Genomic DNA, 27,623 nt, shown 5'->3' on the forward strand with positions numbered 1-27,623 from the left:
TCACTTGGTTGCCACTCCTTACCACCATCAAACAAACAGCATGGTGGAGAAGTTTAATGGGACTTTGGGGGCCATGATCCGTAAATTCGTAAATGGGCACTCCAATGATTGGGACCTAGTGTTGCAGCAATTGCTCTTTGCCTACAGAGCTGTACCACATCCCAGTTTAGGGTTTTCCCGATTTGAACTTGTATATGGCCATGAGGTTAAGGAGCCATTACAGTTGGTGAAGCAGCAATGGGAGGGATTTACACCTTCTCCAGGAACTAACATTCTGGACCTTGTAACCAACCTACAAAACACCCTCCGAACCTCTTTAGCCCTTGCTAAAGAAAACTTACAGGATGCTCCAAAAGAGCAAAAAGCCTGGTATGATAAACATGTCAGAGAGCGTTCCTTCAAAGTAGGGGACCAGGTCATGGTCTTAAAGGCACTCCAAGCCCATAAAATGGAAGCATCGTGGAAAGGGCCATTCACGGTCCAGGAGCGCCTGGGAGCTGTTAATTTTCGCATAGCATTCTCCACCTCCAACCGGAAGCCTAAGGTGTACCATATTAATTCTCTAAAGCCCTTTTATTCCAGAGAATTAAAGCTTTGTCAGTTTACAGCCCAGGGAGGAGAGGACGCTGAGTGGCCTGAAGATGTCTACTATGAAGGGAAAAGTGCTGGTGGTGTGGAAGAGGTGAACCTCTCCATGACCCTTGGGCGTATGCAGCGACAGCAGATCCAGGAGCTGTGCACAAGCTATGCGCCGATATTCTCATCCACCCCAGGACAGACTGAACGGGCATACCACTCCATTGACACAGGTAATGCTCACCCAATTAAAGTCCAACCTTACCGGGAGTCTCCTCAAGCTAAAACTGCTATAGACCGGGAGACCCAGGATATGTTACAGAGTGCATGGGCATCTCCAGTGGTTCTAGTTCCCAAACCAGATGGGAAGATACGTTTTTGCGTGGACTACCATAAGCTAAATGCTGTAACTCGCCCAGACAACTATCCAATGCCACGCACAGATGAACTATTAGAGAAACTGGGGCGGGCCCAATTCATCTCTACCTTGGACTTAACCAAGGGATACTGGCAGGTACCGCTAGATGAATCCGCCAAGGAAAGGTCAGCCTTCATCGCACATCTCGGGCTGTATGAATTTAATGTCCTCCCTGTCGGGCTGTGGAATGCACCCGCCACCTTCCAAAGACTTGTAGATGGTCTCCCAGCGGGATTAGGAGAATATGCAGTCGCCTACCTTGACGATGAGGCAGTATTTTCAGATTCCTGGGCAGAACACCTGGAACATCTACAAAAAGTCCTTGAGCGCATAAGGGAGGCAGGACTAACTGTTAAGGTTAAGAAGTGTCAAAAAGGCCTAAACAGAGTGACTTACCTTGGACACCAGGTGGGTCAAGGAACTGTCAGCCCCCTACAGATCAAAGCGAATACTATCCAAAAGTGGCCTGTCCCAAAGACAAAGAAACAGGTTCAATCCTGCTTAGGCTTGGCCGGTTATTACAGACGATTTGTACCGCAATACAGCCAAATCACCACCCCACTGAGAGACCTAACCAAAAAGAAACAGCCAAATGCCGTTCAGTGGACCAAAAAGTGTCAGGAGGCCTTTAACCAGCTTAAAGCGACACTCATGTCTGACCCTGTACTAAGGGCCCCAGACTTTGACAAACCCTTCCTAGTAACCAGAGATGCGTCCGAGCGTGGTGTGGGAGCAGTTTTAATGCAGAAAGGACCGGATCAAGAATTCCACCCTGTAGTGTTTCTCAGCAAAAAACTGTCTGAGAGGGAAAGCAACTGGTCAGTCAGAGAAAAAGAATGTTTCGCCATTGTCTACGTCCTGGCAAAGCTACGCCCATACATTTGGGGACGGCGTTTCCACCTGCAAACCGACCATGCTGCACTACAGTGGCTTCATACCGCTACGGGAAATAACAAAACACTTCTTCGGTGGAGTTTAGCTCTCCAAGATTTTGATTTCGACATCCAACACATCTCAGGAGCTTCTCACAAAGTGGCTGATGCACTCTCCCGTGAAAGTTTCCCACAATCAACTGGTTAAAACCGTCCTTGAGATGTGGAAAAGATTGTTAGTCTTTATGTACTTGGTAGTATATTTAGAGGTGCATGTGTCTTATTAACTCTGTTTTTCCTAGAGCTCCAGGAAGAAATCCTAGCCACCATTTCACCCTAGCTGAGATTTGGGGGACGTGTCATAAATATAAAGGGAAGGGTAAACCCCTTTAAAATCCCTCCTGGCCAGAGGAAAAATCCTCTCACCTGTAAAGGGTTAAGAAGCTAACGGTAACCTCGCTGGCATCTGACCAAAACGACCAATGAGGAGACAAGATACTTTCAAAAGCTGGGAGGAGGGAGAAAAACAAAGGGTCTGTGTCTGTCTGTATGCTGCTTTTGCCGGGGATAGAAAAGGAATGGAGTCTTCGTACTTTTAGTAAGTAATCTAGCTAGGTATATGTTAGATTATGATTTCTTTAATTGGCTGACAAAAGAACTGTGATGAATAGAATGACTATTCCCGTCTGTGTGTCTTTTTTGTAACTTAAGGTTTTGCCTAGAGGGAATCTCTATGTTTTGAATGTAATTACTCTGTAAGGTATCTACCATCCTGATTTTACAGAGGTGATTCCTTTACTTCTATTAAAAGTCTTCTTGTAAGAAAACTTAAAGCTTTTTCATCTTTCTAAGATCCAAGGGTTTGGGTCTGTGGTCACCTATGCAAACTGGTGAGGATTTTTACCAAACCTTCCCCAGGAAGTGGGGTGCAAGGGTTGGGAGGCTTTTGGGGAAAGACGTGTCCAAACTACATTTCCCAGTAAACACAGATAAAGTTTGGTGGTGGCAGTAGAAATCCAAGGGAAAGGGTAAAATTAATTTGTACCTTGGGGAAGTTTTAACCTAAGCTGGTGAAGGTAAGCTTAGGAGGTTTTCATGCAGGTCCCCACATCTGTACCCTAGAGTTCAGAGTGGAGAAGGAACCTTGAGAATGGCGTAGGGATGCTAACGAAGAACTTTAGCACCAGAAAAGTGCTGACCCCAAAGGCAGGGGCCATCGCGTGTGCTGACCACCGCGTTCCTCCCTCCCCCAATCGAAGGCACAGCCCACGTGGGTGGGGGCCCTGCCACCTTGTTCTCTGGGAGAAGAAGCTGTATGGATGGATTGAGGAAACCCTGCCTCTCTGGGCTGGCTGGACCGTTACACGGACCGGAACCGAATGCAAAGCTGGGATCCCTGGGGACCGTCTGGGGACACCTGAAAAGACGGGGGCAGCGATCCAGGAGTTCACAGAGGTTTAGATTGGATATTAGGAAAAAATTTTTCACTAAGAGGGTGGTGAAACACTGGAATGCGTTACCTAGGGAGGTGGTAGAATCTCCTTCCTTAGAGGTTTTTAAGGTCAGGCTTGACAAAGCCCTGGCTGGGATGATTTAACTGGGAATTGGTCCTGCTTTGAGCAGGGGGTTGGACTAGATGACCTTCTGGGGTCCCTTCCAACCCTGATATTCTATGATTCTATGATTCTATGAGAGCACCACCGGTTGGGGGGATCTGCCCTGTTTCCTGACACCTTCCCTGAGCCCGGCACACCCAGTGGAGCCGCTCCAGAGAGAGCGGGACGAACTGAGCCCTGCAAAATCAACCTAGAAGGACATTTCTCCCCTCCAGGGCGTTCCCACCCGCCTGGACAGCTGGGTGAGCCACGGCCTCTCCTTCCCACAGCCCTCCTTCCCCAGGGGAGCTCAGCCAGCCGGTGCCCTTCCACAGGCCACGGGCCTTGCCTTTGGGGAGGGGGTCTAGGTAGGACTCCTGGGTTCCATTCCCTGGCCCTGCAAGGGGAGAGGGGTCCAGTGGTTAGAGCAGGGGGCTTGGGAGCCAGGACTCCTGGGCTCTATCCCTGGCTTTCAGAAGGGAGTATGGTCTGGTGGGTTACAGGGTGGGGTACTGGGAGTCAGGACTCCCGGGTTCTCTTCCTGCCAGCATCACTTGTGCACAGACAGGGGTTGCGGGGGGGGGAGCCGGTACGGGACGGTCAGGGGACAAGGAGCTAGGGGGGTACTTTCCCCACAACTCGCTTTATTCAGCCAATGCACAAAAGGAATCCGCAATCTCCCCCAAAGAGAAGCAGCAGCCCGTGGCTGCTGAAGGGAGGTGCACTGCAGCCCGGCACGGAGCAGAAGGGGAGGATGCCAGGCCGGGGCTCAGGGCTCCCCGATGCCTCCACCGGCCCTGGGAGCTGGGTAGCACTTGGCCTGGCTCAGGATCTCCGGCACGCCCTGGGCGTATTTCTTCACCAACGCTCTCTTCACGCAGGCGCCAGGGGAGCCACATCCAGCCGCAGTCATCCTCAGTTTGATGTCACCTGGACAGGGGAGAGACGTGATCGGGGGCTCCCAATTCTCCCCCCCGACCCTCATGAGGTCTCTCACACACTCCCCTCCCAGTAGGACTGCACCCGGCTCTGCAGGCAGACTGGGGTCTAGTGCTCAGAGCAGGGGGCCTGGAACAACGTGAGAACATAACAGAGGAACGGCCCTCCTGGGCCACCCCAAAGATCCATCTAGCCCAGTATCCTCTGGCCAATGCCAGGTGCCCCAGAGGGAATGAACAGAGCAGGGAATCATCCAGTGATCCATCCCCTGTCGCCCATTCCCAGCTCCTGGCAAACAGAGGCTAGGGCCACCATCCCTGCCCATCCTGGCTAATAGCCACAGATGGACCTGTCCTCCAGGAACTTCTCTAGTTCCTGTTTGAACCCTGTTATAGTCTGCACCTTCACAACTTCCCCCGGCAATGAGTTCCACAGGTTTCTTGTGCGTTGTGTGAAGCAGTACTTCCTTTGGTTTGTTTTATACCTGCTGCCTGTGGTGACCCCTCGTTCTTATGTTAGGAGGAGTAAATAACACTCCTTCTCTACTTCCTCCACACGCTTCAACCTCGATCGTATGCCCCCTTAGCCGTTTCATTTCATGGTGAAGTTACTGAGACATGAGAGGATTTTATCGCATGACAGCTCACTTTGTTTAAGAGCCTTTGGTGAGGCATGCTTTCTGAAAATCTAAGTACACTATATCCACGGGATGCCCCTTGTCCACACGCTTGTTGACCCCCTCAGAGAATTCTTGTACATTGGTGAAGCGTGATTTCCCTTTACCAAAACCATGTTGACCCTTCCCCAACAAATTATGTTCATCTATGTGGCTGACAGTTCTCTTTTTTCCTATAGTTTCAATGAGTTTGCCCAGTACCGAAGTCAGACTTATTGGCCTGAAGTTGCCGGGATCACCTCTGGAGCCCTTTTTAGAAAATTGGAGTGTCATTAGCCGTCCTCCAGCCAGTTGAGACAGAAGCTGATTTAAATGGTAGGTTACAAACCACAGTTCGTTGTTCTGTAATTTGACGTTTGAGTTCCTTCCGAACTCTTGGGCGAATCCCATCTGGTCCTGGTGACTTATTACTGTTTAATTTATCAATTTGTTGCAAAAACTCCTGTAATGACTCCTCAATCTGGGACAGTTCCTCAGATTTGTCACCAAAACGGAATGGCTCAGGTATGGGAATCTCCCTCCCAGCCTCAGCCGTGAAGACCGATGCACAGAATACATTTACTTTCTCTGCAGTGGCCTTATCCTCCTTGGGTGCTCCTTTGGCATCTCAGCAAGTAGGACTCCAGGGTTCTCTCTGCAACTCTGCCAGGGGAGTGGAGTCTAGTGGGTCAGAGCAAGGGGGGCTGGGACTGAGCCAGGACACTTGGGCTCCACCTTGTACCCTGTGTTCAGACCCCGCCCCCATCTGGAGAACTTATCCAGTGTTAATATCCCAGATTCCTCAACATAATGGTCCTCGGCGCCGGTGCAGACCAAGAGCTCCTTCTCCTTCTCCTGCCAGCCATCTGCCCCCATTTTGAAGAATGACGGGCACTGCCGGCCGTTGGGGACAGAGCTCACAGTTGGCACTGAGAAGAGTCAGACACACACAGTCAGCCAGGGGTGGGGATTCACCACACGCTGGGCTCGATCCCAGCTACGGGAAGGGAGTGGGGTCTAGTAGTTAGAGCAGGGGGGCTGGGAGCCAGGACTCCTGGGTACTCTCCAGGCAGGTATGGCCAGAGCACGGCTCTAGGTTTGCAGCAGACACACACCTGGGATGGCCCCGGCGTTGCAGCCGTCGGTGTCACAGCAGGCGATGTTCACCCGCACGGTGACATTGTGTGCGTAGGTCAGCGAGAAGGGGCCGGGCTCACAGTTCTTGGGCTCCAGGCACGATTTACCCATGTAGGAGAAGGAGTTTCTCTCTGTGGAAGGGAAACAGAGCATCACCTCTGAGCTCCCCAATGGACCCCCAGCTGCTCCATCCTCCCCTTTTGTTCCATCCACCCCACCCCCAACTAATCTCATCTTCCCCCCCTCCATCCCCGATAAAATCCTCTCTTCTGTCTGATCCTGGGCCCACAGTCACCCACTGCAATTCCCTTCTCATCCCATCCCCTGTCTATGACATTACCTTTCCAGACGGAGCAGTCCCTGCTCCTGGAGAGGAGCACAGTCTATTGTTTAGAGTAGGGGCAGGGGCTGGGAGCCAGGACTCCTGGGTTCGACTCCTGGCTTCAGGAGGACAATGGTGTCTACACTTAGTAGGAATCTTCTTTCACTCACCCAGCCTGAACTCAGCCACGACAGTGACGCAGGTCCCTTCCGAGGGGGCGCAGGGCTGCAGGGGGCCGGAGCATGATTGCTCTTCGGACGCACACACCTCGCATTGCAGGGTGCTCCCTGGAGGTTGGAAAAATCCCTTCTCAGTACAAACCATGGCTCCCCACCCCTCCCCAGGCAGTGCCTGTGGGCGAAATACCACCACCAACCAACTGTGGGAGTTGTTACCATCAATGCCTCCTCACTGAACGTGTGGGCAGGCAGATCTTGGAGAAATGCCACCTGCTTTTGCAGTAGTTCTGCCCAGTTCCATTTAACTCTCCGGATGGGGAAAGGCATCTTGCTAGCTGGTCATTTGTATCTTACTCAAAACCACAGACAAGTCTGTTTCCTGCCTGAGTGTCTGTGGCTAGAATACATTTTCAGCTGCTGACGTGGCTATCTGGGGTGCAGGTTGTGCCTGCGAACAAACCCCACACGTCTGTGCAAACAGAAAAAAAAGAATTTGGCTGCTCTGAAGAGGTTTCTGCCTGTGAACCTTTGCGGTGAACCTTTCACACACACACACATTCACACACACACACCCTGCTGTCACTCTCTGCTCCAGGCCTCTGCCTGGGATTGTTTAGTCTGCAGAAGAGAAGAATTAAGGGGGATTTGATAGCTGCTTTCAACTTCCTGAGAGGTGGTTCCAGAGTGGATGGTTCTAGACTATTCTCAGTGGTGGAAGAGGACAGGACAAGGAGTAATGGTCTCAAGTTGCAGTGGGGGAGGTTTAGGTTGGATATTAGGAAAAACTTTTTCACTAGGAGGGTGGTGAAACACTGGAATGTGTTATCTAGGGAGGTGGTAGAATCTCCTTCCTCAGAAGTTTTTAAGGTCGGGCTTGAGAAAGCCCTGGCTGGGATGATTTAATTGGGGATTGGTCCTGCTTTGAGCAGGGGGTTGGACTAGATGACCTCCTGAGGTCCCTTCCAACCCTGATATTCTATGATTCTATTATTCTAATTACCCTGTAAAGTATCTACCATCCTGATTTTCCAGAGGTGATTCCTTTACTTCTATTAAAGGTCTTCTTGTAAGGAAACTGAATGCTTTTTCATCGTTCTAAGATCCAAGGGTGTGGGTCTGTGGTCACCTATGCAATTGGTGAGGATTTTTACCAAACCTTCCCCAGGAAGTGGGGTGCAAAGGTTGGGAGGATTTTGGGGGGAAAGACATGTCCAAACTACGTTTCCCAGTAAACCCAGTTAAAGTTTGGTGGTGGCAGTGGAAATCCAGGGGCAAAGGATAAAATTAATTTGTACCTTGGGGAAGTTTTAACCTAAGCTGGTGAAAGTAAGCTTAGGAGGTTTTCATGCATGTCCCCACATCTGTACCCTAGAGTTCAGAGTGGGGAAGGAAACTTGACATACTGCATTCCAGCCGAGTTATTTTGTAATGGTGGAAATGAGAAAGGAAGCAATTTGTCAGCAGCAGTGTGGCCGTGACATTGTCCATTTTTATGGATGGTTTTGTGAGCAAGTCGTTTTTAGGTGAGGGGAAACTTGGGGTACCCAAGACACATCAGACTGCTGCAAGGGGTACAGCTGTCTGGAAAGGTCGAGTGTCACTGGCCTAGATCAAAGGCATGGCAAAGGTAGAACACTGTGTTTGGAGTTTCGATTTCATGAAAACCAATGGACCATCGTATGGATTTCCTTTCCCTGTCTCCTGTTTAATGGAATAACAACCATTCACCCTGAGCACAGCCCTGGGACTCACTGACCCAGCAAAGACGCCCGGCGATGCTAATGAAGAACTTTAGCACCAGAAAAGTGTCCACTCCAAAGCCGGGGACCATCCTGTCCTGTCAACTCTCTTCTTCCGAATTTGATTGGCCAAGTTCACCCTTGCCACTGATGCCTTCACACCTCCATCATGCATGCAAAAACTCTGGACTGGCTGAAGAGATCCCATGATCGTTAACTCTTTCCTGTCTAGAGCTTGGGAGAGTTACAGTTCAGTCAGTGAACATAAGTTTTTAATTGAAGGAGGAGAGAAAGAAAACCAATTCATGCACTTTGGTTTTTTCCAGAGCTTTCCTCTGGAAACATCACTTCAACCTCCAAATGCCTTCCCCCGCTTTTGCCAGGGTCCCAGGTGGGAGGAAGGGAACATTATCCCCAATCTTATAAACAGGGAAACTGAGGCAGAAAGAGGCGGTGTCAGACTCAGAGCCACGAATACAGCCAAGGAGTCAGATTTCAGAGTAGCAGCCGTGTTAGTCTGTATCCCCAGAAAGGACGGGAGTACTTGTGGCACCTTAGAGACGAACCAATTTATATGACTTTGTTAGTCTCTAAGTTACCACAAGTACTCCTGTTCTTTTAAGCAAGGAGTCCTAATTGCTGCTGGCTTCCAGCCTATTCTAGACCCACCCCCTCCCTGACCTGGGGATAGAACCCAGGAGTCCTGGCTCCCAGAAATCAGACCATGTGAGTCAGTGCGATGGTGCAACAGTGTCCCCTCCTGGCCAAGCAGGGCGCGGTCCCGGCTCACCCAGCTCAGCGCGGCCCTCACGCTAGTCCCTGTGCCCAGGAATCTGCAAAACCCTCTCTGCTGCTCAGCCCTTTTCTCCCTGCACTCCTTGGGCCAGCGTGGGGTACATACACCCCAGAAGAGACCCCCCCACTCCCTCCCAGAGCCTGGGAATGATCCCAGGAGTCCTGGCAGGAATCTCAGTGCAGGGGGCAGGGGAACATTTCCAAGCAGGATGACAAGGGTGGGGGACGGTTTTCCTGGCTCCTGAGAATTGTCTGTGATTTCCAAACGTTTCCTGCTCCTCATCGGTGCCCGGCTCCATGTGCCTAGGGGCGGATGGGACTCCCCTGTGACCAGCTGAGCAGACAGCAGGCAGAGGGGTTGGGGCGCCCACATGGTGGCCGGGCATTTTCTGCAGTGACCAGAGCAGGCAGGCAGGCAGGTTCAGAGAAGCAGAGAACCATAGAAGATCAGGGTTGGAAGAGAGCTCAGGAGGTCATCTAGTCCAAACCCTGCTCAAAGCAGGACCAACCCCAACTAATTCATCCCAGCCAGAGCTGTGTCAAGCTGGGCCTTAAACACTTCAAAGGATGGAGATTCCACCCCCTCAGAAACGACTCAGAAGAACGCAGACCGCAACAAACATCGATATGATGCTAGAGTGCGTTCCCAGGAACTCCAGCCGGGGGACAGAGTCCTGCTGCGAAATTTGGGTATTGCCGGCAAACACAAGATAGCTGACGGATGAAAGGCAATACCTTACCTGGTGATGGAAAAGCTGGGAGATCTGCCAGTCTACAAGATCAAACCTGAAGACGGTCCAGGGCAAATAAAGACAGTGCATAGAAACCTTTTGCTCCCTGTGGGGGAATTGGTAAGCACCCCTTATGAGATGGGCCATGACAGGGCAGTCGGCCAGAACAGAAGAGCTAGACCAAAGCTGCCATCCAACACAGACAGCGGGACCCGGGCAGCTAACTTACCCCTATTCTGCACATCTGAGAGTGAGTCTGAGGAGGAAGACACAACCCTGGTGTATCCTGGGATGGAGACAAGATTTCAGTCTCGATCAGCTGAACGAAATGAAAGTTCTCCCTCTTCCGCCCTAAACCCCATAGCGGAATTATTTAGGCCCATTTCCGACACCCCTGTGCCGCTGATGACACACACAGGTTATTGGACAGTGGACACACAGGTAGAGGATGTCCTGGGCACCTTGGACCCTCCAGCGTTAGAACTAGGAGTGCAGGGGCCTATGCCAGTAGCCAAGGGACCCTCAAAGGAAGCCTCTCCATCCATCACTCAAGAGGATGTTCCCCCTACCTCGGCAACAGAGATTCTCAATAGACGAGACAAGGTGATAAGACCAGTAAAATGGTTAACTTATGATGCACCTGGGGTGACTAGTGAGGAGCCAATACATTTAGCACACAGGATTGTGGAAGCTCAAGTGGGCTTCCTGAGGCCCTTTGGAGGAAACCAATGAGTTGGTATAAAGGGAGTGTGATTTGTCGGGACGACAAATTCTCGGCTGGGGGGAGGATGTAAGCAGAGCCAGGATGAGCTCCACCCTGACATCTGGTGGTGAGGTGTGGCAAGTTGTGGAAAAGAACTTCAGGGGCCGATCTCATTTGCATAGGCACATCCACCCCGCCTAGAATGAGGCCATAGCTGCCCAAATGGTCACTTTGGCTGTTGTGGGATCCCCAGTGTCTCTGTTATTGGGGCAGGAAGAATAACTTGCTATTACCCTGATTATGGGAACTGTGCTTGGAACTGTACTTGGCCATTTGTTATGATGGAGGGACTCACCATCAACAAAGTAGCAGTCGCTAGGGAAGGGACATGGGTGCCAAAACTCTGTGACTGGAGAGAGGCTTGAGACAGGTATTAGTACCTGGTGGTGTGGGCCCCTTTGTGAGGGCCTGAAACACCAGTTGCACCTCTGTCTGTCTCTCTCCACTGTGGAATGTCAGAGCTAATTTTGGGTCTATTAAGAGTCTTGCTACAGGTACTGTGCTGAATTCACTTTGGCCTTATGGTGCACCAGCACTAAGGCTCCCACTACTTTGAGCTGGAATCACTGAGCGCTGTGTCAAGTAGTGGGGAGCCGGAAGATCTAGAGTGCAGCGGTGCTGATCGTGGACAGGCTGGCGGAGCCGTTTGTGAGACAGCGAGGCGAGCTGTGCGGAGCGGAGCTGTTCGTGAGACGGCGAGCTGTGCAGAGCGGAGCCGTTCGTGGCGGAGCGGAGCCGGTCGTGGTGGAGTGGAGCGGAGCCCTGTGGGGCAGTCAGCTTCAGGTCACGTAAGGTGCCCCTTACCTCTTTCCCCCACACACAGGCACATTTTTAGCCAGACTGGGGAGTAACACTCTGCAGATGAACTTTTGAACTCTGGGGCTGGACTTTTTGGACTTTGGGTGATTTGTGGATTGCTGGACTCAAGACGTTTGGGTTCTGGGACTCAAGAACCCGAGGGAAAGGATGTGGCCCAATTTGCTGGGGTGGGTCTTTGCTCATGGTTTGGTTAATGAACACTAGTTGTGGTGTTTTCCCAATTTAATGCTGATGTCGTTTACCTCATGTTATTAAAGATTCTCTGCTACACCGAGACTCTGTGCTTGCAAGAGGGGAAGTATCGCCTCTTTGAGGTGTCCAGGGGGTGTGTAAGATTTTCCCAGGTCACTATGTGGGGGCTCGAGCCAGTTTTCCATTTGCTTTGATGAGAGGGAACCACTGTGTACTGAACCCGGCCCTTGCTGCTATCAACTTGGCCTGGCAGAAGGGTTACATACGCATCATCACCTTTGGAACTGTGCGCTAGGAACGTGTAGTCCCGGAACTCTTTGCCAATAAAGGTCTTAACAAATATTGAAAGACATTCGTCACCCTTAAATTCCCAGGATTTTTCTGGCTTTAGGGACATCGCAAAAATGTAATTGGGCACATGCAACCCAGTCTCCTGCGTACATTGAAAATCATAAAAAATATACTTTTCTGAGGATTCGGGCTTCCTAAGGCTGTCCATAAAACAGAGGTGACTGTCTATATCTCCAACGACCAAACCCTGACCCTGCTTACAGCGCCTCCCTTTACACCGGTGCCGCTTGTCCACGTACGACGGACACTGATCACACAAAGTTTTAGACAGGCATTCAACTGGTTTTTTTTGATGCACAGTTGACATGTCTGTCTAAACACTCTTTGGGCCGACAAAACAGTCTACAGCTAGGACACCTCAGGAGCACCCCCACGCCAGAACCCCATAGTAATGTTCATCATGCAACAGGATGAAATAAGTCTTAGGGTAAAACCCCAGCCACCTTTCACTGCATACAGCACCACCTCCTAAATGCTGTTCAAACTTTGCTACGTCACTGAGCAGAACCTTCTCTGGATCTGACCACCCCAGTTTCTCATGCAACTTTCTAGCCTCTGCTAACAATTCCGCATCCGTAGGTTTATGACCGGCCATGACGGACAAGAGCCCACCCGCAAAACATAGAAATTGGTACCAGTGTAAGTCAGCTCTACTAAACATTGTCTCTTTTTTGGAATAATTTGACTACTAAGGATAGAATTTAAAACTCTTCGAGCGCCCCCACCCCTATTTTTTACAACTGTCACAATGAGGCGCAATGTCCCATCGACATGCAATTCTCTATCGCTCTGTAGCAGCTTTGAGGTCTGGTTTAAGAAATCCTCAGCGGACAGCTCATCCCTACTTCTTCTGACTGAAAACAAAGGGTCAGTTCAATGACGGCTCTCTAAACATAACTGTACATAATCATCAGGGCCTACCCTACCATTAATGTCATCGAGAACTAGCTGTATCCCTCTGTGTATGGCTTCAACAACCTCTTCAGCTTCAGCTGAATTTATTTCCTCAAGATTGACAAAACAAAACTCCTCACAATACACTGACCCCCCAAATCTAGGTAATTCACGTTGCCAACTTCTCACTCTCTCCATATAGATCTCTGCATTTTCAGGGTTACTTGGGGGTTCCTCTACAGAACCATCAGTGGCATCTTCTACATCCCATACTAATTGAGAGTCAGACTCTGAGACGCCTCTGTGAGGGTCATTGGGAGTAGATGGGGCCCCCGTCTAGAGAGCCCTCTGGGGAATTTTCTAAACCAGAGTCTGATTTCGCCTCCCCATTTTCAGACATGCCAGTTGATGCCCCCTACCGGAGGCTCTCATCTTTTTGGGTTTTTTTCCTCATTACCTCTTTAGCCCTTTTTAAAATTTTTACAGCGACCCTGGCCTGGAACTTTTTGGCAGCCATCTGTTTATCCCCCAAGCGCTGTCCGCCCTTTTGTTTACACATGAGCTGACGTGCACCCTTCAGGGTACCCCTTTCCACACCTAGTCATGCCTGATCAGAGCCACCCTTTCCAGACCCCCTTTCTTTTAGGCCCCCTGAGGATTCAGCATCCATCAGTTTTCTGAACAAAGCATCGTATTTTTTCCAAATCTTTTGAGAATGCTGTTGTTTTAGACCCCCCGAGGATACAGCGTCCATCAGTTTTCTGAATGAAGCATCAAACTCTTCCAAAATACGAGAATATGGGGGATCTGTGACAAGCTTATGGTTTTGGGAGAATGGCTTATCAATCCTTGGTTTTTTGTTCACAACCCCGAGAGCGCCTGCTCCGGGTTTGGAATGTGTGTGTTTCTGGGCACATTCAGAGCCCCTAGCGTGCGTGCTCTGGGTTTGTGAACGTGGGCGTTTTCGCTCACAGTTTTCTCAGGGCTCGGTGTGGCGGTGGCCGCTGAGGAACTGGAGTTGTGTTTGCATGGGTGTTTTTTACCAGAGTGTTTGTTTTGTCCTTGGCTTTGACGTAAATGAGGTTTGGACTGGCCTGATGCTTCATCTGCTCTCTTGTGCTGTTTTGCCTTGTTAAAGGTCTCAAAGCAGATTCCTGGTTCTTTGGTGGTTCTCGGGGTTGTGTCCTGGTAGCTCCCACTACAGCCTTGTCAGAAGGGCTGCACCTGACTGATTGGGACGGGGGGAAAAATGCATTTTGTACAAAAACGTAACTTTGCCAGCTTTCTCACCCACACCTATGTATTTACTTAAAATACAAAACCTCATAAATTAACCAGACTGTCAAGGTTCCTCCCCCACTCTGAACTCTAGGGTACAGATGTGGGGACCTGCATGAAAAACCTCCTAAGCTTATCCTTACCAGCTTAGGTCAAAACTTCCCCAAGGTACAAAATATTCCACCCGTTGTCCTTGGACTGGCCGCTACCACCACCAAACTAATACTGGTTACTGGGGAAGAGCTGTTTGGACGCGTCCTTCCCCCCAAAATACTTCCCAAAACCCTGCACCCCACTTCCTGGACAAGGTTTGGTAAAAAGCCTCACCAATTTGCCTAGGTGACTACAGACCCAGACCCTTGGATCTTAAGAACAATGAACAATCCTCCCAACACTTGCACCCCCCCTTTCCTGGGAAATGTTGGATAAAAAGCCTCACCAATTTGCATAGGTGACCACAGACCCAAACCCTTGGATCTGAGAACAATGAAAAAGCATTCAGTTTTTTACAAGAAGACTTTTAATAAAAAATAGAAGTAAATAGAAATAAAGAAATCCCCCCTGTAAAATCAGGATGGTAGATATCTTACAGGGTAATTAGATTCAAAAACATAGAGAACCCCTCTAGGCAAAACCTTAAGTTACAAAAAAGATACACAGACAGAAATAGTTATTCTATTCAGCACAATTCTTTTCTCAGCCATTTAAAGAAATCATAATCTAACACATACCTAGCTAGATTACTTACTAAAAGTTCTAAGGCTCCATTCCTGGTCTATCCCTGGCAGAAACCAGCATACAGACAGACACAGACCCTTTGTTTCTCTCCCTCCTCCCAGCTTTTGAAAGTATCTTGTCTCCTCATTGGTCATTTTGGTCAGGTGCCAGCGAGGTTACCTTTAGCTTCTTAACCCTTTACAGGTGAGAGGAGCTTTCCCCTGGCCAGGAGGGATTTCAAAGGGGTTTACCCTTCCCTTTATATTTATGACACAGACTAATAAGCAAAATATATTTACCCAGCTTCATCCATCCATCCGTCACTGATACTGATGAATTTTTCTTTTCAGTTGTCTCTTTCCTTTTTCTTTTGAGGTTGTTTACCCCCTCACGTTTTGACCGTACTGTAAAGCAAACAACATTCTAATAAGACACATGAAACTATCTAGTAAACTTTAAAATCAAAAAATATTCATTAGGGTGTTTTTTCTATTTAAAAAAGTCATAGCTTTAAAACAAAATAATCCATTTCAGGGTGTACAAGCAACACAGGTTTTGAGTTTATTTCTACCGCTTTAAAAACAACCCCCACAAATATATATATATATATAATACATTTTAAAATACATCTCATTTTGCAAAGTAAAAACCCTGTTAATTGGAAACACACCATCACCATCACTTTGTAGACATATACTTTTTAAAAACCACCTATGTTTTACACATACACACACACACAGAGCAGTTTAAAACCCTGTTTGCAACAAAATACTTTTCAATAAAACCACATGCTTTTAAAGAGACCCCTGGTTGTTCTGTCCCCCGCCCCAGCCATGTGTGCTTGGAGCCTTTGGGTTAAAAAACAAGCCAAAATGTTAGTTAGTATTAGCCCCCAAATCCCTATTCATCCTATGTAATACCTGAAGTTATTAAGCAAAACTACAGTTAAAATGTTCTTTTTTTACCTTGGCCTGGTGATGAACTGCAACTTAAAGTTACTGGCTCCATGCTAAACAGATCACACTGCAATAAAGATAGGCACCATTATTTACTAAGACAGCATGGCCAAAGCATGGCATTATCTAATAAATATATATTTTTTTCAGAGTTAAAAACAGGGAACATACCTCCTCTTGCAGTCCAGCAGCAATTCAAGAGAGTTTCTGTTGAAAGAGAAAGTCTCCAAGCTATCTGAGGTTTTTAGACCATCCTAACTCTTTTGTTTCAAAATAGTTAGCAGGTTGATTGGATCACCCCTCCCTAGCATTCCCTTTTGTGATCTGGGGGGAATAAGTTTTCTGCACAATTGGCCTGCTTTTCTTTTTTAAGTTCAAATACATATTTTTCCCCCACCCCTGTAGGGCCTTCTTACAATAACCGTTTCAAGTGAGAGACCCTTTGCAGATATCAATGAATGTCTTGGGGCTTGTGTTTTTTCTTGTTGTTGTTTTTTTTAAACATGTGTCTTTCATGCTTAAAGTTGGGTGGGGTGGGGGTGCTTTCTAGAAAAAGTGCCCCATGGCCTTCACCCCACTCCTGGGTCATATTTAAACTGGCCTATAGCGTTCTGCCAACTCCAGGGGTTATATTTAAACTGTCCAATAGCATCTGCGAACTCCTGAGGTTTTATTTCATTTCATATTAATCAGAACTCACCATCCTCACCCACCCACCTCCCTGACGATGGGTGCACCCCCCCCGCATCAAAATTAACCCTATGGCCACAAGGGTGAGTAATCACAGTCACTCTGGCTATTCAGTGAGGGGGGTGGTTAAACCCATTCAGTTCAACAGGATAAATCAGCTCTATTGTCCTCAACCACATGTCTGAACCATCCCTGTTTGTTTTATTGTAAACACGTTTTTAGGATATTTTTTCCCCTTCCACAACATACATTTCAGCTTTTTTTTTTTTTTTTTTTTGCTGTCAGTGGGTCTTTCTCTTACACAAAAGACACAAGAGCGAGGTGCTCACAAACAATTTTTTATTTAAAAGACATACAGCTCCTTTAAAACAAACCACAATACTCCATTAAAAAAAAAAAGAAAGAAAGAAAGAAAGAAAACCTTTAAACTCCCTTAAGGGCCAGAGCCGTTTTAACAGAAATACAGAGAGTCACAAAGCCCTTTTCAATAGATTTTATTTTGAATTTACAGCTACCAAGTTTTATATCGCATGTTTGGCCCCTCGCCATTTTCTAACTTAATCCTTATAGATTTCTTACAAATAGCCATTTTCTTAAGCAGGGTTCTGTAACTTTTTGTGCGGACCAGCTGGTCAATATAACTGTCTAAGCAGGCATCTTCCGGTTTGGCCATTTTCTTTAAAACACAGCCAGGGTCTCCACTGAATTGCACAGCATTTATCAAGGTCACCCCTTGCGCTAAATGTTCTTGGGTTAGACACAGACAGTGCGTAGCATAACCTATGGCAATCACAGTGGTTAATAAGCTTTCCAAACCCAGCTCAGCACACAGGCCCCGGAGCTGGCAGTTTATATCCACTGAAGTCCAAGTCACACAGTCATGGTGCCGCTGGCCTGGCACATCTATGACACAGCCCTCAAAATCTTCAAAAAGCTTTTCCCTGAGACAGTGATTAAGAACAGCATAAACAGCAACGCGTACAATAGTCCGCATGACTTTTTTACGCTCACGACGTGACACTGGCTCAGTCAGTTCCATGCCAAGCCTCCTCCTAAACTCCTCCTAGCCGTCATCCTCGGAGTCCTCTTCAACATTTTGTATCGGCGTTGAGCAAAAACAAGGGGGGCCCAGTTCATCCTTGCCGCTTGGTGCAACGCTGTCCAGGGTCTCCGGGTCCTCTAGAACGGCATCATCGAGCTGTCGAGAGATTTTTTTCAAAAAAGGAACAGCGTAAGCACCCCACTGCTTGGTTTTTGATTTACACAATCCCTGGTTCCTAGCCCCCCATTACACACCCCCACCCCGACCGTCACCTCTTAAACATTCATTTACCTGAGCCACATCCTTTGCAGTCACCTTGTCTGCCCGTAACTCCCCCAAGCCATGATCACCTTCCACCTCTCGGGGGGTGGACAACAAGAGGCCATCACGCTCATCACGGTGCCTCACAAGCAGCCGGGTTTCGGGGTCCCGTGTGTGCATCAACGGTTGGGCCAAAGGGCTCCCCTCAGTTGCCCCCGTCTCCTCCTTGGAACTCTTGCTGATGTAACGCTTTCTCTGCGGTTTGTCGAAGGCCCTTGGGGCTAAAACAAAGTCCGAAGTTCCCACAGGGGTGGTGAAGGAGTCCATGTTTCCACGATTTCTAAAACACGAGCTCTTGGTAAAAGACAGCCTCTTCTGCCCGACGCTGGGACTTATGGGGTGATGGTGCTGCGTTCTGATTGGCAGAGGGGGTCATATGCCCCTCTTCTGGGCGGTTCACCCCATCCCAGAACCTGCCCTATTTTGGTCAAATCTGCTCTCGGGGCGGCCTGATTGGCAGACGTTGGTGGGAGGAGGAGTTGTTAGAGGGGTCACACTAATCATTTCCAGATGGGTCACCCTGCCCCCGGAACTCATCCTGATTGGTCAGATCTCCTCTTGGTCCTATAGGGACAAAACCCCTCCTGATTGGTAGAGGGTGGGAGGAGGAGTTGTTAGAGGGGTCACAAGACCCACTTCCGGGGAGGACATACTGCCCTGAAACTCGCCCTGATTGGTCAAATCTCCTATTGGGGGAAGTCCTACTGGGGCAAAACCTCTCCTGGTTGGTAGAGGGCAGTGGGAGAACTTGTTAGAGGGGTCACATGACATACCTTGCTTCCGGTCTTGTGGCAGCCTTGACCCCGGAAGTAATACCCCATTGGGGTGGGACTTCCGGTGGGAGCCAGAGGTCAAGGGCTAAGTGGTCAAGGGGCGGAGTTAGGGTTTGATTGACTGTAGGGCCATTATACTACTAACCTCACTGGCACCTGACCAAAATGACCAATGAGGAGATAAGATACTTTCAAAAGCTGGGAGGAGGGAGAAAAACAAAGGGTCTGTGTCTGTCTGTGTGATGCTTTTGCTGGGGACAGAACAGGAATGGACTCTTAGAACTTAGTAACAGGTTTCAGAGTAACAGCCGTGTTAGTCTGTATTCGCAAAAAGAAAAGGAGGATTTGTGGCACCTTAGAGACTAACCAATTTATTTGAGCATAAGCTTTCGTGAGCTACAGCTCACTTCATCGGATGCATACTGTGGAAACTGCAGCAGATATTATATACACACAGAGATCATGAAACAACACCTCCTCCCACCCCACTGTCCTGCTGGTAATAGCTTATCTAAAGTGATCATCAAGTTGGGCCATTTCCAGCACAAATCCAGCACAGTGATCCATCCCCTGTCGCCCATTCCCAGCTTCTGGCAAACAGAGGCTAGGGCCACCATCCCTGCCCTATAGCCACAGATGGACCTGTCCTCCAGGAACTTCTCTCGTTCCTGTTTGAACCCTGTTATAGTCTTCGCCTTCACAACATCCCCCGGCAATGAGTTCCACAGGTTGACTGTGCGTTGTGTGAAGCAGTACTTCCTTTTGTTTGTTAAAAACGTGCTGCCTGTGGTGACCCCTCGTTCTTATGTTAGGAGGAGTAAATAACACTTCCTTATTTCCTTCCTCCACACCCTTCAACCTTCTCTAGACCTCGATCATATCCCCCTTAGCCGTCTCTTTTCCAGGCTCAATAGTACCACTCTTATTAATCTCTCCTCATATGGCAGCCGTTCCATCCCCCTCATCATTTTCGTTGGGCTTTTCTGAAGCTTTTCCAATTCCCTTATCTCTCTTCTGAGACGGGGCGACCACATCCGCATTCAGTGTTCTACTTGTGGGCATCCCATGGATTTATATTGAGGCAACACGCTCTTTTCTGTCCTATTCTCTGTCCCTTTATGAATGATTCCCAGCATTCTGTTCACTTCTTTCACGGCTGCTACAAATCATAGAATCATAGAATCATAGAATATCAGGGTTGGAAGGGACCCCAGAAGGTCATCTAGTCCAACCCCCTGCTCAAAGCAGGACCAATTCCCAGTTAAATCATCCCAGCCAGGGCTTTGTCAAGCCTGACCTTAAAAACCTCTAAGGAAGGAGATTCTACCACCTCCCTAGGTAACGCATTCCAGTGTTTCACCACCCTCTTAGTGAAAAAGTTTTTCCTAATATCCAATCTAAACCTCCCCCACTGCAACTTGAGACCATTACTCCTCGTTCTGTCATCTGCTACCATTGAGAACAGTCTAGAGCCATCCTCTTTGGAACCCCCTTTCAGGTAGTTGAAAGCAGCTATCAAATCCCCCCTCATTCTTCTCTTCTGCAGGCTAAACAATCCCAGCTCCCTCAGCCTCTCCTCATAACTCATGTGTTCCAGTCCCCTAATCATTTTTGTTGCCCTTCGCTGGACTCTCTCCAATTTATCCACATCCTTCTTGAAGTGTGGGGCCCAAAACTGGACACAGTACTCCAGATGAGGCCTCACCAATGTCGAATAGAGGGGAACGATCACGTCCCTCGATCTGCTCGCTATGCCCCTACTTATACATCCCAAAATGCCATTGGCCTTCTTGGCAACAAGGGCACACTGCTGACTCATATCCAGCTTCTCGTCCACTGTCACCCCTAGGTCCTTTTCCGCAGAACTGCTGCCTAGCCATTCGGTCCCTAGTCTGTAGCTGTGCATTGGGTTCTTCCGTCCTAAGTGCAGGACCCTGCACTTATCCTTATTGAACCTCATCAGATTCCTTTTGGCCCAATCTTCCAATTGGTCTAGGTCCTTCTGTATCCTATCCCTCCCCTCCAGCGTATCTACCACTCCTCCCAGTTTAGTATCATCCGCAAATTTGCTGAGAGTGCAATCCACACCATCCTCCAGATCATTTATGAAGATATTGAATAAAACCGGCCCCAGGACCGACCCCTGGGGTACTCCACTTGATACCGGCTGCCAACTAGACATGGAGCCATTGATCACTACCCGTTGAGCCCGACAATTTAGCCAGCTTTCTACCCACCTTATGGTGCATTCATCCAGCCCATACTTCCTTAACTTGCTGACAAGAATACTATGGGAGACCGTGTCAAAAGCTTTGCTAAAGTCAAGAAACAATACATCCACTGCTTTCCCTTCATCCACAGAACCAGTAATCTCATCATAAAAGGCAATTAGATTAGTCAGGCATGACCTTCCCTTGGTGAATCCATGCTGGCTGTTCCTGATCACTTTCCTCTCATGCAAGTGCTTCAGGATTGATTCTTTGAGGACCTGCTCCATGATTTTTCCAGGGACTGAGGTGAGGCTGACTGGCCTGTAGTTCCCAGGATCTTCCTTCTTCCCTTTTTTAAAGATTGGCACTACATTAGCCCATGGATGTGGAGTGGATGATTTCAGAGAACTCTCCACAATGACTCCAAGATCTTTCTTGAGTGGTAAAATTTGACCCATCATTGTATATGTCTACTTGGGATAACGTTTGCCCATGTGCATTACTTTGCATTCATCAACATTGAATTTCATCTGCCGTTTTGTTGCCCAGGCACCCTGTTCTGAGAGACCCTTTAGTACCTCTTCACAGTCTGCTTTGGACTTCACTATCTTGAGTAGCTTTGTATCTTCTGCAAATTTTCCCACCTCACTATTTACCCTTTTTTCCAGAACATTTCGGAATATGGTGAATAGGACTGGGCCCAGTGCAGATCCCTGGGGGACTCCCACTATTTACCTCTCTCCCTTCTGAAAACTGACCATTTCTTCCTACCCTTTTTTCCCTATCTTCTAACCAGTTACTGAGCCATGAGAGGATTTTATCCCATGACAGCTCACTTTGCTTAAGAGCCTTTGGTGAGGGACGCTTTCTGAAAATCTAAGTACACTATATCCACGGGATCCCCCTTGTCCACACGCTTGTTGACCCCCTCAGAGAATTCTAGTACATTGGTGAGGCGTGATTTCCCTTTACCGAAACCATGTTGACCCTTCCCCAGCAAATTATGTTCATCTATGTGGCTGTCAGTTCTCTTCTTTCCTATAGTTTCAATGAGTTTGCCCAGTACCGAAGTCAGACTTATTGGCCTGTTGTAGCTGGGATCACCTCTGCAGCCCATTTTAGAAATTGGCGTCTCATTAGCCATCCTTCAGCCATTTGGGACAGAAGCTGATTTAAATGGTAGGTTACAAACCACAGTTAGTAGTTCTGTAATTTGACGTTTGAGTTCCTTCCGAACTCTTGGGCAAATCCCATCTGGTCCTGGTGACTTATTACTGTTTAATTTATCAATTTCTTGCAAAAACTCCTGTAATGACTCCTCAATCTGGGACAGTTCCTCAGATTTGTCACCAAAACAGAATGGCTCCGGTTTGGGAATCTCCCTCCCAGCCTCAGCCGTGAAGACTGATGCAGAGAATTCATTTACTTTCTCCGCAGTGGCCTTATCCTCCTTGGGTGCTCCTTTGGCATCTCAGCAAGTAGGACTCCAGGGTTCTCTCTGCAACTCTGCCAGGGGAGTGGAGTCTAGTGGGTCAGAGCAAGGGGGGCTGGGACTGAGCCAGGACACCTGGGCTCCACCTCGTACTCTGTGTTCAGACCCCGCCCGCATCTGGAGGACTTACCCAGTGTTAACACCCCATAATCCTCAACACAATGGTCCTCGGCGCCGGTGCAGGCCAAGAGCTCCTTCTTCTTCTGCCAGTGATCTGCCCCCGATTTGAAGAATGACAGGCACTGCCGGCCGTTGGGGACGGAGCTCACAGTTGGCACTGAGAACAGTCAGACACACACAGTCAGCCAGGGGTGGGGAGTCACCACACCCTGGGCTCAATCCCAGCTCAGGGAAGCGAGTGGGGTCTAGTGGTTAGGGATGGGGGCTTTGGGCTGGCACCCAGGACTCCTGGGTTCTCTCCAGGCAGGTGTGGCCAGAGCAGGGCTCTAGGCTTGCAGCAGACACACACCTGGGATGGCCCCGGCGTTGCAGCCGTCGGTGTCACAGCAGGCGATGTTCGCCCGCACAGTGACATTGTGCGGGTAGGTCAGCGAGAAGGGGCCGGGCTCACAGTTCTTGGGCTCCAGGCACGACTTACCCGTGTAAGAGAAGGAGTTTCCCTCTGTGGAAGGGAAACAGAGCATCACCTCTGAGCTCCCCAATGGACCCCCAGCTACTCCATCCTCCCCTTTTGTTCCATCCACCCCACCCCCAACTAATCTCATCTTCCCTCCGACCCCCGATAAAATCCTCTCTTCTGTCTGATCCAGGCCCCACAGCCACCCACTGCAATTCCCCATCTCATCCCATCCCCCGTCTATGACATTACCTTTCCAGACTGGGCAGTCCCTGCTCCTGGAGAGGAGCAGAGTCTATTGGTTAGAGTAGGGGGAGGGGCTGGGAGCCAGGACTCCTGGGTTCCACCCCTGGCTTCAGGAGGACAATGGTGTCTACACTTAGTAGGAATCTTCTTTCACTCACCCAGCCTGATCTCTGCCATGACAGTGATGCAGGTCCCTTCCGAGGGGGCGCAGGGCTGCAGGGGGCCGGAGCACGATTGCTCTCTGGACGCACACACCTCGCATTGCAGAGCGCTCCCTGGAGGTTGGGAAAATCCCTTCTCAGTACAAACCCCGGCTCCCCACCCCTCCCCAGGCAGTGCCCGTGGGCGAAATACCACCAAGAACCAAGAGGTGGCGCTGTGGGAGTTGTTACCACCAATGCCTCCTCACTGAACGTGTGGGCAGGCAGATCTTGGAGAAATGCCACCTGCTTTTTCAGCAGTTCTGCCCAGTTCCATTTAACGCTCCGGATGGGGAAAGGCATCTTGCTAGCTGGTCATTTGTATCTTACTCAACACTGCAGACAAGTCTGTTTGCTGCCTGAGTGTCTGTGGCTAGAATTCATTTTCATCTTCTGACGTGGCTATCTGGGGTGCAGCTTGTGCCTGCGAACAAACCCCACACGTCTGTGTAGGCAGAAAAACAAGAATTCAGCTGCTCTGAGGAGGGGTTTCTGCCTGGCTTTGCGGTGAACTTTTCACACACACACACACACACCCCGCCGTCACTCTCTGCTCCAGGCCTCTGCCTCTCAGAGTTACGTCAGCTCAGCCACACTCGACTTCAGCCCACTTTTCATCGCTAATCCTGCCAATTCTCTTCTTCAGAATATGATTGACGCTTGTTAAGACTCTGGATAGATGGCTGTGTGCCTCCAGCAAGTGATCCCAGGAGCATCAACTCTTTCCTCTCCAGAGAGTGGGGGCCTTAGAATTCATAATGTGAGCATAAGGCTTTTTAAGAAAGAAAGAAAGAAAGAAAGAAAGAGAGAAAGAAAGAGAGAAAGAAAGAGAGAAAGAAAGAGAGAAAGAAAGAGAGAAAGAAAGAGAGAAAGAAAAATTTTCCCACTTTGGTTTTTTTCGAGTTTTCATGTGGAAGCATCAATTAAACCTCAGAACGCCTTCCCCTGCCCCTTCTATGTCCCTAGATGGTAGCAAAGTGATCTTATCCCCATCTAAGAAATAGGGAAACTCAGGTAGAAAAAAGATGTGTTCAATTCAGGGTTAGAAGAAAGATAACAGCCGAGAAGTCCTCACTCCTGACACCCAGCCCACTCTAACCCACGAGACCCCACTCCTCTTTCCGAGCCACGGACAGAACCTGGGAGTCCTGATTTGCAGCCATCTCTGCTCAAACTCACTACACCCCAGCCCTCTTCCACAGCTGGGGAATGAACCCAGGAGTCCTGGCAGGAATCTCAGTGCTGGTGGGCAGGGGAACATTTCCAAGCAGGATTACAAGTGGACGGGGGTGGTGCTCCTCATCAGGATGACCCCAAGCCTGGGCGAGAGCTGGAGGAGGAATGAGAAGAAGGAAGGACAGACGGACTCAGACCCGCTGGCCAGACCCCTAGCGTTGGCTGTGGGAGTCCCAAGCTCCAATCCCTGCTCTCCCCGAGTCAGCCGGGGGACGTGGCCCCGGGTTTTCCTCTCACTGCTTTTACCCACAAATTCCATCCTGACCCCAGAATCCGCTATCGACAGCGGCACGTTCCCCAAGTAAATTCCCGACCCCCCCACCCGGCTCCCTGTGCCCGGGGACGGACGGGACTCACCTGTGGCCAGGAGAGCGGACAGCAGGCAGAGGGGCAGAGCCACCCACATGGTGCCCGGGTGTTTGCTGCAGTGAGCAGAACAGCGAAGAAGGATATGGCTGTGGTTTTATCCGGCAGGATGGCAAATACCTGCCCCTTGGGGGATCAGCTGGGGCTGCCCCATGACATCCTGGTGGACCCGGAGATGGGAGATTTCACAGCCTTGCATGTGACACTGGCTGATCAGGTGATGCCAATGTGTACTGATGCCAATTCCCTTGTGCATTAGTGGAGATCAGTGGTTCTCAGCCAGGGGTCCGTGTACTCCAGGGGTACACACAGGTCTTCCGGGGGGTACATCAGCTTATCTTGATGTTTGCCTCATTTTACAACAGGCCAGATATAAAGCACTAGTGAAGTCAACGCGAGCTAAAATTTCCTGACACAATGACTTGTTTGTGCAGCTCTATGTACTGTCCACTGAAATGTAAGTGCAATATTTATATCCCAGTGGAGTTATTTTATAATTACACAGTGGAACTGAGAAAGGAAGCTATTTGTCAGTCACGATGTGGCCGTGACACTTATGTATTTTTAGAATAACATAAGAAAGGACCTGTCATAAATATAAAGGGAAGGGGAACCACCTTTCTGTCCCCGGTGCTGTAAAATCCCTCGTGGCCAGAGGCAAAACACTTTCACCTGTAAAGGGTTAAGAAGCTAAGGCAACCTTGCTGGCACCTGACCCAAAATGACCAATGAGGAGACAAGATACTTTCAAATCGGGAGTGAGGGAAACAAAGGGACTGCTTGTCTCTGTGATCTTTTGCTTGGAACAGCTCAGGAATGGAGTCTCAGAACTTCTGTTAGTTAGTAAGTAATCTAGCTAGAAATGTGTTAGATTTCCTTTTGTTCAATGGCTGGTAAAATAAGCTGTGCTGGAGGGAATGAATATTCCTGGTTTGGTGTCTTTTTGTAACTTAAGGTTTTGCCAAGAGGATTCTCTATGTTTTGAATTTGATTACCCTGGAAGGTATTTACCATCCTGATTTTACAGGGGTGATTCTTTCACCTTTTCTTTCATTCAAATTCTTCTTTTAAGAACCTGTTTGCTTTTTCATTGTTCTGAAGATCCAAGGGTTTGGGTCTGTGTTCACTTGTACAAATTGGGGAGGATTCTTATCAAGCCTTCCCCAGGAAAGGGGGTGTAGGACTTGGGGTGATATTTTGGGGGAAGACGTCTCCAAGTGGGCTCTTTCCCTGGTCTTTGTGTAAGACGCTTGGTGGTGGCAGCGTACGGTTCAAGGACAAGGCAAAGTTTGTACCTTGGGGAAGTTTTTAACCTAAGCTGGTAAGAATAAGCTGAGGGGGTCTTTCCTGCGGGTCCCCACATCTGTACCCTCGAGTTCAGAGTGGGGAAGGAACCCTGACAGGGCCACACTGGGTCAGACCAAAGGTCCATCTAACCCAGTATCCTGTCTTCCGACAGTGGCCAATGCCAGCTGCCCAGAGGGAATGAACAGAACAGGTAATCAAACATCAAGTGTTCCATCCCCTGTCATCCATTCCCAGCTTCTGGCAAACAGAGGCTAAGGACACCATCCCTACCCAGCCTGGCTAATAGCCATTGATCGCCCTATCCTCCATGAATTTATCTAGCTCTTTTTTGAACCCAGTTTACTTTTGGACTTCGCACATTCCTCTGGCAAGGAGTTCCACAGGTTGATGGTGCATTATGTGAAAAACACTTCCCTTTGTTTTTTTAAACCTACCGCCTCTTAATTTCATTTGCTGGCCCCTAGTTCTTATGTTATGAGAAGGAGTAAATAACACTTCCTTATCTACTTTCTCCACACCACTCATGATTTTCTAGACCTCTCTCCTATCCCCCCTTGTCCGTCTCTTTTCCAAGCTGAAAAGTCCCACTCTTATGAATCTCTCCTCACGGAAGCTGTTCCATCCCCCTAATAATTTTATGACCCTTTCCTGAATCTTTTCCAATTCCGATATCTCTTTTATACGCTGGGGTGACCACATCTCCACACAGTTTTCAAGAATGGGAGTAGCATGGATTTATATAGGGGCAATATGACATTTATTGTCTCATTATCTCTCCCTTTCTTAATGATTCCCAACATTCTGTTCTCTTTTTTGACATGCACTGCGTACTGTGAACTATCCACTGTGACTCCAAGATCTCTTTCTTGACTGGGAACAGCTAATTTAGACTCCATGTCTGGTTTTGGAAGCAAGTAGCTTTAAGTGAGGGGAAACTTGGGCTATGCAAGACACATCAGACTGCCACAAGGGGTACAGCGGTCTGGAAAGGTCGAGAGCCCCTGGCCTAGATCAAAGGCATGGCGAAGGTAGACCAGTGTGTTTGGAGTTTCGATTTCATGAAAACCAGTGGGCCGTGGTATGGTTTTCCCTTCCCCGTCTGCTGTTTTAGCGGAGTAACAACCATTCACCCTGAGCACAGCCCTGGGACTCACTGACCCAGCAGAGACGGTGGAGGGATGCTAATCAGGAACTTTAGCACCAGGAAAGTGCTGAGTCCAAAGGCAGGGGCCAT

The 27,623-nt window shown here is 49.0% G+C and overlaps 1 protein-coding gene across 1 annotated transcript; it reads right to left on the reverse strand.

Annotated features, from left to right (window-relative positions):
* Positions 1-4,108: 4,108 nt before the first annotated feature.
* LOC140904826 (phospholipase A2 inhibitor and Ly6/PLAUR domain-containing protein-like) lies at positions 4,109-27,623 on the reverse strand. The gene is made up of 6 exons (XM_073327153.2): positions 27,544-27,623; positions 25,073-25,170; positions 23,438-23,554; positions 22,926-23,078; positions 22,587-22,733; positions 4,109-4,391 (listed from the first exon to the last, which is right to left on the reverse strand). Exons 1-6 carry the CDS (start codon positions 27,621-27,623, stop codon positions 4,231-4,233), a joined length of 756 nt encoding a protein of 251 aa, XP_073183254.1. The 3' UTR covers positions 4,109-4,230.

Source organism: Lepidochelys kempii, unplaced genomic scaffold, assembly GCF_965140285.1.
Source record: "Lepidochelys kempii isolate rLepKem1 unplaced genomic scaffold, rLepKem1.hap1 scaffold_96, whole genome shotgun sequence".
NCBI classification, from domain to species: domain Eukaryota; kingdom Metazoa; phylum Chordata; order Testudines; family Cheloniidae; genus Lepidochelys; species Lepidochelys kempii.

Coding starts and splice junctions, on each gene's coding strand:
- LOC140904826 (XM_073327153.2), bottom strand. CDS start 27,623: ATGGCCCCTGCCTTTGGACTCAGCACTTTCCTGGTGCTAAAGTTCCTG. Junction 22,734..22,925: donor CAACGCCGGGGCCATCCCAG/GTGTGTGTCTGC, acceptor GACTGTTCTCAG/TGCCAACTGTGAGCTCCGTC. Junction 4,392..22,586: donor TTATGGGGTGTTAACACTGG/GTAAGTCCTCCA, acceptor TCCCCTGTCCAG/GTGACATCAAACTGAGGATG.